This window comes from Poecile atricapillus, chromosome 8, assembly GCF_030490865.1.
Source record: "Poecile atricapillus isolate bPoeAtr1 chromosome 8, bPoeAtr1.hap1, whole genome shotgun sequence".
Taxonomy (NCBI): domain Eukaryota; kingdom Metazoa; phylum Chordata; class Aves; order Passeriformes; family Paridae; genus Poecile; species Poecile atricapillus.
Window position 1 is genome coordinate 8,075,598 of NC_081256.1, and position 12,222 is coordinate 8,087,819.

At 36.8% G+C, this 12,222-nt stretch overlaps 1 protein-coding gene across 2 annotated transcripts in view; it reads left to right on the plus strand.

The window, feature by feature from the left end:
• The first annotated feature begins 463 nt into the window (after window positions 1-463).
• Window positions 464-12,222, plus strand: part of GIGYF2 (GRB10 interacting GYF protein 2) — a 62,222-nt gene continuing 50,463 nt past the window's right edge. The window contains exons 1-4 of one of the 2 annotated variants that reach the window (XM_058844304.1): window positions 464-543; window positions 3,117-3,246; window positions 5,391-5,486; window positions 9,772-9,880. In XM_058844304.1, coding sequence (XP_058700287.1) covers window positions 503-543; window positions 3,117-3,246; window positions 5,391-5,486; window positions 9,772-9,880 — 376 coding nt within the window. In that variant the 5' untranslated portion in view covers window positions 464-502. Of the gene's footprint in view, window positions 544-3,116; window positions 3,247-5,390; window positions 5,487-9,771; window positions 9,926-12,222 lie in introns of both variants that reach the window. The other variant, XM_058844303.1, reaches the window with a different exon arrangement.

The following is a 12,222-nucleotide window of genomic DNA, read 5'->3' on the forward strand; positions in this document are numbered from 1 at the left end:
ATCTTTAGAAGGCTTATTTTTCAAGAATGAGCAGTGGAAAATTCTTGAATACTCTGCCACTCAGCTGGCAAATCTGTCTTGCTGTAATTCTTGTGGGGTTTTTATCCTCTTGTAATTGTCAGGAAGCGGCAATTCTGTTAATTAAGCATTACTGTTCTTAGAGAAGAGGATTATGCATCAAGTTCTCTGTGTTTGTACAAATTGTTTCCTCAGACACCCTAATCCAGTGTCCTTTTGGAGCTGTTAAAAGAGGGATTTAGGGAAGAAATCTTGATGCAGTTGTTCCTATACTAATAAATCAGTCTGTATTGGAAAGCTGAAATGGATTCCTTAAAAAAAATAAATTTCAATATAGTCAATTTTTTCACTTCTTTGCATGACCAGGTGTGCTTTTGTGTTTTCAGTTAATCTGTGAAGGGCTGTATCAATCCAGCTGTTTTGATAATAAATATTTATTTTTCAGGTTCACACTTTTTAAAAAAGAGGAATAGAACAGGAAAAAATGGCAGCAGAAACTCAGACACTTAACTTTGGGCCTGAATGGTAAGTTTTGTCTGTTTTGTTAGACTCCAGAACTTGTCTAAAAGTATTTTTTTTTTCCCCTTTGTTTGGAGCAGAATTGATTATGGTACTGAATGGGATATATCTTTGTTGTTTTGTCCTGCTTTACCTCAGTCCATGGCCTATGATGTAAAGCAATGTTAAAAAATTAATCTTCATTTTGTGAATTGGCATTGTGTATGAATTGAGTTGGATTTTTTGTTATGTTAATGCATAATATTTACCTTGCTTCCAAGCATTTGAGGGAGGAGTAATGTTTATGATCTCAGAGGTATGCACAGAATAATTGAAGATGTGCTTATTCAGTCTTTCTGTGTGATGCATATTAATAAGGAAGTTCTTAAACTCTCCTCACTGTGCTTAAATCTATAGCTAAACAAGCTTTTTCTTTTCCCAGTTTTAATAAAACCAATCCCTGTATGGAATATGGTAAAAGTGTGAGTTTTGTGTCAGTGTCCTGCACGTTTGTATTGACAAGTGTCAGGAAAAGAGGCCTATTGTGTTCATGGGAATCCATGCTGTCATATAATTTCGTCAGCTGTTAGTTTTACAGCTTATCTGACATGCATTGTCCTGGCTTTTGCTAAAGAGCAATTGCACAGGTGTGATTATTCAGTATTTGTTTCAATTTCTTGTTAAAGTATTGGTGACTTCAGTTACAAACAAAATTTCTGAGTGGTGTGGTTTCTGAAGAGTGATTGATCTCCAAGTGTGTGAATGGGAATATGAGTAGTTACAGGAAATACAGTTGCTGCATAGCATGTGATTAGAACTGTTACTTGAATAACACATTTGCTTTTGCTGACACATTTCTATACACAATGTACAGAAATTGGAGAAGATTTAGTGAAGAAGTAAGACATGATTTACAGCCTGTGAAACAATGAGAGCTCAGTCTGTTTTGTTAGAATGAAAGAAGGTTAAAGAATGAATTTATCAATATCTATAAATATAACCACCAGGCAGATATCTTGTGCTGGAGTGCTCTTCAGTGTAAGAGACAGACATTATTAGATTTTTGATGGATGGAAGCCAAAGTTATATTAAAAAAAGGGAAGGGTGAAGGCAATTCTTAAAAAAAAAGCACTTACTTCAACAGTAACTTCATTGCTGTGTCATAGTGAGGGGAGTGTTGTAGTGAATCTCCAGTTAGATTAAAAACCAGATTAGATTATATATGGAAGCATATATTATATTTCAGTGAATTAGTATATTTTTACAGGAATAATGGAGCATAAGGTAGATAGATAGTTTTTCTTTGGGGTTGTGGTATAGTCATGTCTGTCACATAAGCTGCTGTATCACTTAACAGTGAAACTCTGGATCACATTTGATCTGATTGGTGTTGAACATTGCACTGAGCCATCAAATCCTTTAAATAATTCTTTCCCAGGCACAATTTGTTTGGAAGTGGTACATAGAGGAACTACCACGGGGTGGCACCAAACTAAAAAAATAAGATCAACTTTTGACTTGAAAATGATTTTTTTCTTTCGTATTTAAAGAGCAATAAAACAAATCAAAGCATGCTTCGATAATTAGGTGAAAGGTAGCCTCTGAACCACTGTTTTAGTTTAGACCTACTTCCCTTTGAAGGATTTTTTGTTTGCTGAGAAAAGCTTTTACTGTTTTACTTGTCTATGTTGCCCATCATAGAGAATGTGAGAAAATTGGCAGGGTTTTGTTTCTTGACACACATATCCTTTTGTAAAACATTCCTCAAACTTAAAAATACGAAATATTTGGGTAGCTGAGGAAGTGGCTGTGTAGAATGAGACTAATTCACCTGCAGAGTGGGAATAATGTATAAGAGTAAGATGCTACCTGCAAGAACTCGAGTAACTTACTTGTGTGGGATGGGAACAAATGTAATAGCATGTTTATCTGTTAGCATAAATTAGATTTATTAGATAGCTGTTTCCAGTGTCTCTGGAGTAGTGTCACTATATTTTGTACATACATTTTTTTAAATTTTATTTTTTTCTTTTATTGATAGCCTAAATTAGATGGTATATGCACTCTGAAACAAAAGCCATTAATTTTAACTTGTGGAAAAGGAATTTGTGGTAAGGGAGGATTCCAGAGACAGAAGAAGAAACTTTGTTATAAAATTTAGTATGCTGTACTGTTAAACTTCATGAAACATTTGATATTTGATGCACTCTCCTAGCATGGTAGGAATTTTCCTTGGCAAAAGGAAGCTGTTGTCATTAAGATGTTGTACTGATACGTGTGCAGCCTGTGTAAACAGCTTAGGTAAGGCTTTAGGTGGGTATAGCTGACTTGCTGTATAGCCAACATAAGAGTTTTCCTGGGGAAAGTTGAATTCCTTGATGTGCTCATGGGAATTTTTTTTCTTGCTCTCCTGGCTGTGGGTGAAACAATGGAGGTTCTTCCACTCTTCCTGTTGAAGCACTGAGATTTAGAGTATTGATGTCTTTTCTTTCAGTATTGTATTTATTTTTTTGTGTGAAATCTGTAAATGTGCAGAAGAATGGTAGCACAGGCGAAGAGAATCTCAATTCAGTTTTCACTGCTTTTCTGCTTTCTTTTAGGCTGCGAGCTTTGTCTAGTGGCGGGAGTGTGACATCCCCTCCTCTGTCTCCGGCTTTGCCGAAGTACAAACTAGCAGACTATCGCTATGGGAGAGAAGAAATGTTGGCACTTTTTCTAAAGGATAATAAGGTGAGCAGGAAGAGGAAGGTGGCCTGATGTGTATATTCCTAACGATAGTCTTGTGATTAAACACAGTTGTTTGTATTTTGTGATTATGGACAAAGAAATCGCGTATCCCTTGCAATCCCAGATTGAAGAGGGCTGATTGTGGGGGTTTTCATGTGTGCACTTGTTTGATTGAACTTTTACTAGATCCAGTATGTTTTTGGGTTTTTGTTTGTTTGTGTGTTACTTGTTTTTTGGGTTTTTTTTCCATTTTAGGGGTAACTTTCTGTACCCCAGAGAACAAAAAAACCTGATTGCCATATTCAGTTCTACTTCCACAGATGACTGAGGGTTAAACTCTCCTTGCAGCTGTGCAGATTTGCTTGCTTCAGTAGGATTTTATTTAATGTAGTGCATAATGTTATTTGATTCAGCTACAAAGTCAAGCAATAAATCATATGAGCAGATTATCTGAAAAAAACAAGACGTCTCTATTTATCCCATTTTGTCAGCTCACTTTAGCAGGTAACTAGCCCAATGGGAGCAGTCCTCAGGTAGCTCATTTCTCTGGGAATCAGGACAGAAACTGTGGCATGTAAAGCATAAGAGCAGTATAGAAAATCAAGAACTTCCTTCAAACAAAGGTTCTCAGTGATGTAAAAGATTATATAAAATTTCAGAGATCTTTCAGGCAAATTATTAGTATATTTTGCAGTTGTAAACATAGGGTTTTTCTTTAGATGGTGACAGTGGTTGGTTTATTGTTGCAGCAGAGTTGGAAGTCTGAATTCCCCTGAGAGCTTAACCTCAGGGAGGGAGGGAGGGACTGCAAGAAATAATGTCAAGATTGTGCCTTGAGTTTGAAATGGAGATGTACGCACAGCTTCATGTTCCTGTCCTGGCTGTGCTGACATTGTACAATGCTGTGAGCCCTGTGTTGCTTAAACATGGATTTAAGGGCATTGAATGTCAAAGATGTTTCTAAGACTGTTTAGTGTGGTATAGCTTAAAGCCATGCTTGAACATGCAGGATTGTCCTGTTCTACAGGAAACTGCGATTTAAACCTTGATGCTATGCTTGAATAGGTCAGCCAGTCAGAAGTCATTGTTTTTTGCAGTTTGTGTTTGTTATGTCAGATGATGCTGAGACCTCTGCTCTTGCGGCTGATTCAGGACAACCCCCAAATATCCTGTGTTACAGGACATTTTCTGATTGTTTTGAATGGCCCAAAAGTATATTTTTTTCCTATGCGTTCACCAGAAGGCCGTTATGATTAGAGTATATCTTTCTTTTGATATCCACATTTTTGCAGGGTGTTGAGTGATTCTAGTTATGAGGACTGAGAGGACTCTTGACAGTCATTCTAGTCAGCTAGTAGGTGTCAGCAATGTTCTTAAGCTGTTGCATCTCTAAGAGAGACTGACTGAAACCAGGCAGACTTCTGCTAGCATATATCTAAATGAAAAAAAAATGTATTTAGTGTTAAGAACTGAATATTTTTCAAGCAGTTGTCCATTGGCATAATTGGAGCTCACTTGGCTGTACATAATTGGATGTTCTTGTCCACATTCTCATGGTCACCTCTATCGATGGAGGTTCTGATTCAAAATTAGTGTTAAAATTTATTTTGATTTAAAACATTAGTGTTCTCTAGTTAATCTATACATAGTCTCACTACTTGTATTTTTCCATATGTTTTTTTTAGTTGGTTTGGTTTTGTTTTTTTTTTTTTTTTTTTACTCTCCTGGTTGGTTTTAAATTGGAGTTGCTTACTTTAAATCAAATGCCTCTGTGCTGTAGGTGGTAGTTTTGTTAATTAAAAATTTGGCTATAAAAATGTGTTGAAGTTCAAATAAATAGTGTTTCATTTACCAGGTGAAATGCCACTTGATTCAAATTTCAGTTGCAGTGGTTGTAAGTTTGAGTTCTGATATCTGTGGCCTTGTGGGTGGGTGATGCTTTGGATGCCTTGCCTTGTTTATATTTTTTTCTGAGGGTTGTAAATTTGCAGCAGTTATACCCACCCCCAACAAGAGTTACTGGAAGTTCTGGGTAGATGGAGACAGAGTTGGCAGAATAAAAATTCTTTTGAATCTGTGTGTGTGTAGAATCATCCCTGAAGTGGAAATACTTGGATGTAGTAGAATGCTCTTTTTCTTTCATATAGATACCTTCAGACCTTCTGGATAAGGAATTTTTGCCTATTTTACAAGAGGAGCCCCTGCCACCACTGGCACTTGTACCTTTTACAGAAGAAGAACAGGTATGTGTATATATTTTTTTAAAAACTTTAGATTGATATTAGTGTAAAGACATAATAAAGAGTATGCTTCCATTAAGAAAAACAATAAAATTGGAGATTAGTAGGTCTCAGAGTGTACTAGTCTGAAAGCAATCTAGTGGGAGATTCCAAGTCAGAACTACAATTTAATAGGAAAAATAAAATAAAGGTAATATACAGAAACCTTGGCTTAAACTGACAGAGTGAGAATACCACCTAACACCCTGTTGGTCAGGGTGGTGGTAGCAGTCCGATAAAATGATGGCTGCACTCCTGTTGAAGTGATGAATGTGGTTTTGTTGGAGAGGTGATCCTGTAGAAAGATCTGGTCCTCTGGGAATCCAGTGGTAGTGCTCTCCTGGTGGTCTAAGCCTCAGGTGATATAAAGGTAGGAAGGTTGGCTTCCTCCCCCTGGGAGGGGGGGTCTCACAGTGGGATGATGTAATCCTATGGTCATGAGAGACATTGATGGCCCATTAGTGGAGATAGTTTGATTTTGCAGTTGCTCTCTGATTTGTCGTGTTTCCTAGCATTTTTCTTACTTCATAATACTGTGGTTTGGGTTTTTTTGTTTCTTTTGTAATAGGAAGCTGAGTATTTTTATTGGCTTGAATAATTTGATTTTTGCAAGGGTGGGTAGTGTTACTATTTGTTTCTTAAGATATCAGAGCATCCTCCTTCCTTTGCCTGCCCCAGGCTGTTGTGTTTTTGAACTTTTAATTTAATTTTATGCCTGGGTGTGTTTTGGCATATCCTCTTCATCTCTTCCAGACTTCCTTTCTCTTCAGAATTGGTCCGCATTTCTTGTGTCTCTGTAGAATGCTGTCTTTTCACACAAGATACTAATGGATTAGTTTTCAATCAGCAGTTATATTTGAGTTCACGTGGATACGCTGTGAGCACTTTGTCATAGTCTTAAAAGGCAACTGAAATTGAGACTATGCTTTTGTGCAAAGTCTTATTTTAGCTCCCATTCTTGAATAGGAAGAGAAAAGATTCAGGAGCAAGCCCCAGAAATAGTCAGCCAGACATACAGTGGCACACCTAAATGTTGAACCTTTGTGTAAACGTCTTTGGACGTACTCTTTTGCTGAGGCGTAGTGTAGTCCTTCAGGAAGAACTACAGGCCTTTTAGAATTTAAGGGGATGCTGACTTTTGGTGATTGTCAAGATACTCTCTGTGAGGAATAACAGGAGTTGAAGGCTGTGGTATTGAGAGTTTGATGATGATGATGAGGTGAGATACAGATGAGATGGTAAGTGCTGCTGAGCTTCAAGGATAGATGTGGTCCTCTGCAGCAGTGCCCAGTATTTCACCAGTCTTGAAAACTCCTGAGGAGCTGTGTATACCGTCTCACTGCTTTTTCCTGCTCCTTTTCACCTGTAATCATACAGGAGCCTTTAAGCAGCTTAACAAGTCTCTAAAATCTCCACAAAAATCATAATCTGAAAGAAGAGGTCCATATTCCCCTTTTAAGAAAACTTGTCCTTTAATGCTTTCTGGGGACCCAGAGGATGTGAACAATCTGGTTTTTCGTGTCCCTTTTCTTTCCCCATTTTCATGACTGATTTGAGGTACCAAGGGTTAGAAGTTAGAACTTCTGGTGTTTGTTCCCCATGACATAACATTGTTTATTGTTAAGAACCATGTTCAGAAGTGATCTTGAGATGAATACTAATCAATTTGCTGCTTGCTGTGGCACAGGAAAGTTCTTGAAATTAAGATAGCTAAAAGAGAGTTTAAAAGACCTTTTTACCCCCTCAATGAGCATTTGGGATAGAATTGTTGTCTCAGAATGTGAGGAGCAAGGCTTTGGGAGTCCTTAGAGGAGAGGCTGATCAGAACAGTGGTACTTTGGCGTAGTGTCAGTTGCAGCTGAGTCTGTCAGGATTAGTCTGGCCTTAGATTCAGAACAATTCCTGCTGTGTTATGCACCTGATGGCACTGCAGTTGTATGTGTACTATGGAAGGAGCTTGTCTCAACCTGATTTAAAGATGTATTATCTAGGGATGGATGACAGATCATATCAGATCCATTAATTTAAATTTAAATTTGCACAGTCTTGTAGTATTTAATTAGATACTTAAGGCTACAGTGTTCCCTCTAGCAGGACATGGACATGCTTTGGATAGAATTGCTGGTTCTTTTTATGTAAAATGTTGCTTTTCTGAAGATAAAGCTGTTGAGCTAACCTACAGTTCCACTGATTCACCTAATGTAATGAAATACAATATATTTCTAATCATAGATTTATCTAAGATAAATATGTTTGCAGGGTAATCTGTGTTGAAGTAAAAAGGGTTTCTGCAAATGCCTTTAACAGGGCTTTCCATCACAGAGCACTGGCAATGTGCAGCAAGTGTTCCTTTGCTTTTCCCACTGCTCTCCTTTTTCCTATTTGCATTAGGGGAGAATTTGATTGTCTTAATCTTACCTGCTTGCATAGTAAGGGAGGTTCAAACTCTTGCTGAATATAGTGGAGATGCTTTCATGTCCTCTTTGGTTGTTTTCCTGACATCTGCTTCATGAGACATCTTCAAAGCTATTTGGCAGTGGCTTTGTTCTTTGGTGTGCATTGTCAGCATTGGTCATTGAAGGAATACACTGATCAATAGTAGGGCAATTTTTACTTTTTTGACTTTGCTTTATTATTTGCTTTATTATTGCTTATTATTGATCTTATCATGTGGGTTGTTACCACTATGCCTTCACTGCAGCTGACTCTACAGAGGGGAGGGAGAAGTTGCTCAGAGTTCAGGCAGACAAGTCAAATTAAAAATGAATTGGAAAAGAAAATCAGATTATTATTTTGTTCTTACAGGAAGAATAAGCCATAAAAAAAAAAAAAAAAAAAAAAAAAAGAGGAATCTCCTATGCAAGACAATGATTCTGATAAACAGCTTAAATATGTTTTTGTAGTGAGGTATTTTAGTGCTTCACAAAAAAGCAGAAGTATCAACACCCGAAAAGGTCACCAGCGTTAGCTCAGAGGCAGATGGAGAGGTGGTTCCTTTTGACTTGCAGTTGAAATAGTTGCTTTAAACTTTAAGAGCTAGCTCAGAAAACAGATTTACTGGAGGCTGACATTGCTTTTTTGCCATGCATGACTGCATTTTTTTTCCCCTCAAGTCTAATTGGTTACCAGTTCTCTCTTGAAGGAAGATCTACTTTTATAGGGAGCATATATCAAGCAGTTTCTGAAATGCTTCTGTGATGTATTAAAACTCCCGTTGGCTTTGATCTTGGTGATTTAGATTTTAAATAGTATATAATCACTTGTCTGATTGTTCTCTGAAGACTTTCAAAGTAATAGTAATTCAGATGAGTTGATGTAAGCACCTTGGCTTTAAGTTCCTTTCAAGAAGCCTGATACACCAGCTGTTTGGAGTCCTTTGCAATCTTATTATTCAAAACTTACACTCAGAAAGCGTGTGTCAATTCAGGTTTACTTGTTAATATTTCTGAACATGCTTCAGAGCTCTTTGGTCCAGTTTTCCAAGTATTTGTGCTCAGAGAATAGTGTCAGAGTTGGTTATATTTATCCTTTCTTTATTGAAATAGCTTTTTCTTTAGCAATTGTTTTGTATTAAGCTAAAGATGATTTTTACTGGTGTTTATTTTCTTATGAAAATGAGTATCATTTAAATTTCAGAAGCCTTAAGTACACTTAGTTTTTCCTAAAAATATGTTCCTCTTGTGATATTTAGAGAATAAAAAGATTTATTTCTGCAACGGAGAAGGTAAATAAAGTAGGTATATATCATTTTATCATATAGTAGGTAAATATAATTTTATTCAAGTTCTTTTGGTCTTTACATGTTCCTTCTTTGCTTAAGAAGTAAGTTTAGAATTGGTATTAATTACTGGTGTCAGGTATAGGTAGATGCCAGTCTCTTTTTGTGGCAGAATGTGTGTTTAACACTGCTTCAACTCTGATGGCTTCTATGCTGGCATCACCTGATAAAGGAGAAGGTGTTCAAATGCTTACCTCAGAGCATAGAAATCTCAGCTAAGTAACTTGGAAATGATAATATTGTCCAAGATCCCTTTATAGACTGCTTCAGCTGCTCATGTGTGCATGGAATCCTTTTCCTTTTCCAGTGTTAATTGTAGAGAATTTGTAATGAAAACAAAGCCAAATTTAAGATAATAGTAAATGTTTCTGTTTTTTCTTTTTGTTTTGTTGGGGTTTTTGTGTATTTGTTTGTGGCTTTTTGTGAAGGTTTTTCCAGTCAAATCTGACCATGGCTCTTTCTTCTTGGCAGAGAAATTTCTCGATGTCTGTAAACAGTGCTGCTGTCCTGCGGTTGACGGGACGTGGAGGAGGAACGGTGGTAGGGGCTCCTCGAGGTCGAAGTTCCTCTAGAGGTCGAGGTGAGCTGCCGGTGGGATCTTCTGCAGTGGATCCAGGTGATCCAGGTCAAAGAGATATTAAGTGGAGCTTGGCTAGAGCCATGTCTTCTCATGCCCAGTTTCTTTTCGCTTAAAGCTCTGAAACATTTCCAACAAGATGGTGCTTGAGAATTAATATTGTGTTTAGTGATGATTCTGCACATCTTAGCGTGCAACCGGTATCTCTGTTATAAGCCTTTGCCAGGTTGGTGGGTGGGAAAGCAAAAGGGAAAAGATAGTTTTGGGGTGGAATATGAAATTCTTTGGTTCAAGATTGTTAGAAATAACTTTATTAAAAGCATAAAAATTTGCAGGGAGAGGGTAGAAAAAATCTATGAATGTGTTTAAAATGTCAAGGTTGTAGTAGGTTGTGTTCAGTGTTCTGAAAAGCCATCTTCATTTGTTAACATCCTGAGCATAAACAGTTAATGGAAATATGTAATTGAATTTGGGAGATGTTTGAGTCTTTCCAGTTTTAGTGCATCGTTGTACTTGATGTCTCATGCAGGATCACCTCAAACGTTTGCAAATGAATGGAGAAAATGTCCTGAAGCCGTATTGCTAAAGTCAAATCAAATTGTTAAACCCAGAATTGATCTTAGCAATTCCCTTTCAAAGTGTGTATTTTTGTGAACTCTTATTTGGGGGGCTTTATATATAAGTATGATGTGTTGCATTTAGAATAATGGGAAGCTAGTAACCTGGAAATACTGAGTAAATAATCTTGTAACCTCTGTCTTTACAGGTGCTTAGGTGAGGTTTCTCTTAGAGCCTTTTTGAATTTAATTCTACATGTCCTTAATGGGTGATATTTTCAATAAAGTCTTCAGAAAGTACTTCATATATAATTACATGCTTGACCAGAATTTTGCTATGACTTAACGCATTTTCTTTTTTCTGTTCTCATTCCTTAATCTTGTTTTCTTTTCAGTTTACATCTCTCAGATATTTGTAAATTGTTGCGGTTGCTTCCCAGCTAAGACACAAATTTAAAGCTTTATGAGACTATCACTAGATTTTCCTGTTGCTTCCCCTTTGTTTGCCATTGTATTTGCACAAATATTCAGGGTTTCATTAAAAAGTGTGCATATATATAGATGTGTGTACTCATTTGGGAGTTATTGTTTTTTTGTTTTATTTTAATGTATGTGTTTCTACCACTTATGTTTCACTTTGGCTTGGAATACATGTATTAGCTAGTTTTTTTAGATGCATCAAGACTTAATTCTGCAAATTAAATTATTTCTGCTTAAAATTTGGTGATTTGAGATCATACACCTACTAGTGTGCTCTCTAGTTTCAATATCAAGATACTTGGACCATTTCTAATTTGACAAACCCCTTATTTTGCTTTCTTTTGTCAAATTTCTCTTTGTTTTCTTGCTGCACTACTAACAATGTCATCCTTATGCAGTGAGCTGTTTTTTAATTGCCCCACTAATTTTAATGAACTTGTAAGGCTAAATGTGGCAGAATATGGCTTCTAATTCAGTAATTCTGTTATTGAATCTACTTGTATTCATGACTGTTTGGAAATAGTTGGATTCCTTACCTTTTAGTGGGCAGAACTTAAAATGTACACAGTATTAAGACTGTTTGAAAGCTGCTGCATGTATTCCTGGTTTCCCACAGTTCATTTTTAAGATTTCTTAAGAAATACTAGCAAGAACTTTGTTGCAAAATGAATCCTTTTCACTTCCTTTTTTGTTTTATCCTAATTTGATCTTTTAATGTGTTGGATTTGTTATATGGTGTACTTGTTAGGCTGCTCTAAGCTGTAAAGGACGCATTTCTGCAGTAAATTTCTCCAGCTCTCTGAGCTTTCCTTCTTTCATTGATGCTGGTTACTGCTTGTTTCTTCCATTCTTCCCTTCCTCCTATGAGCAATTAGTGCTGGGTTCTAGGCATGATGAGTCTTCCCAAAGTTTCTATGTCTCAGCAAAGAAATTAAGGTTTCTGCCAGGACAAAACGGTACCATTTTCATAATTACACACATGATGCTGTTTTAGCCAACGACTTCTTTCCTATAGTTATGAAAATTCAATATAGGACCGTTGACATTTACAAAAATGTTGCTTCTAAGGAGCAGGCTTTAAATGCAGTTTTGTTTTTTCAAGTTACAGTGAAAAGGACTTGAAATTTCTTGGGAGTTTGTTCACTAAATGAGCTGCCTCACTTAACAGTTGGAAAACATTTTTATCGCACTCCAAAATTGCCTGGGTTCAAAAGGTTTTCTGGTGTTTTTCATGAACTTTAGACAATTGTATGCAGCAAAGCTGCTGCTGAGTCAGTGTGGGCTTCAGCTTTACCAAAATGAGATTTC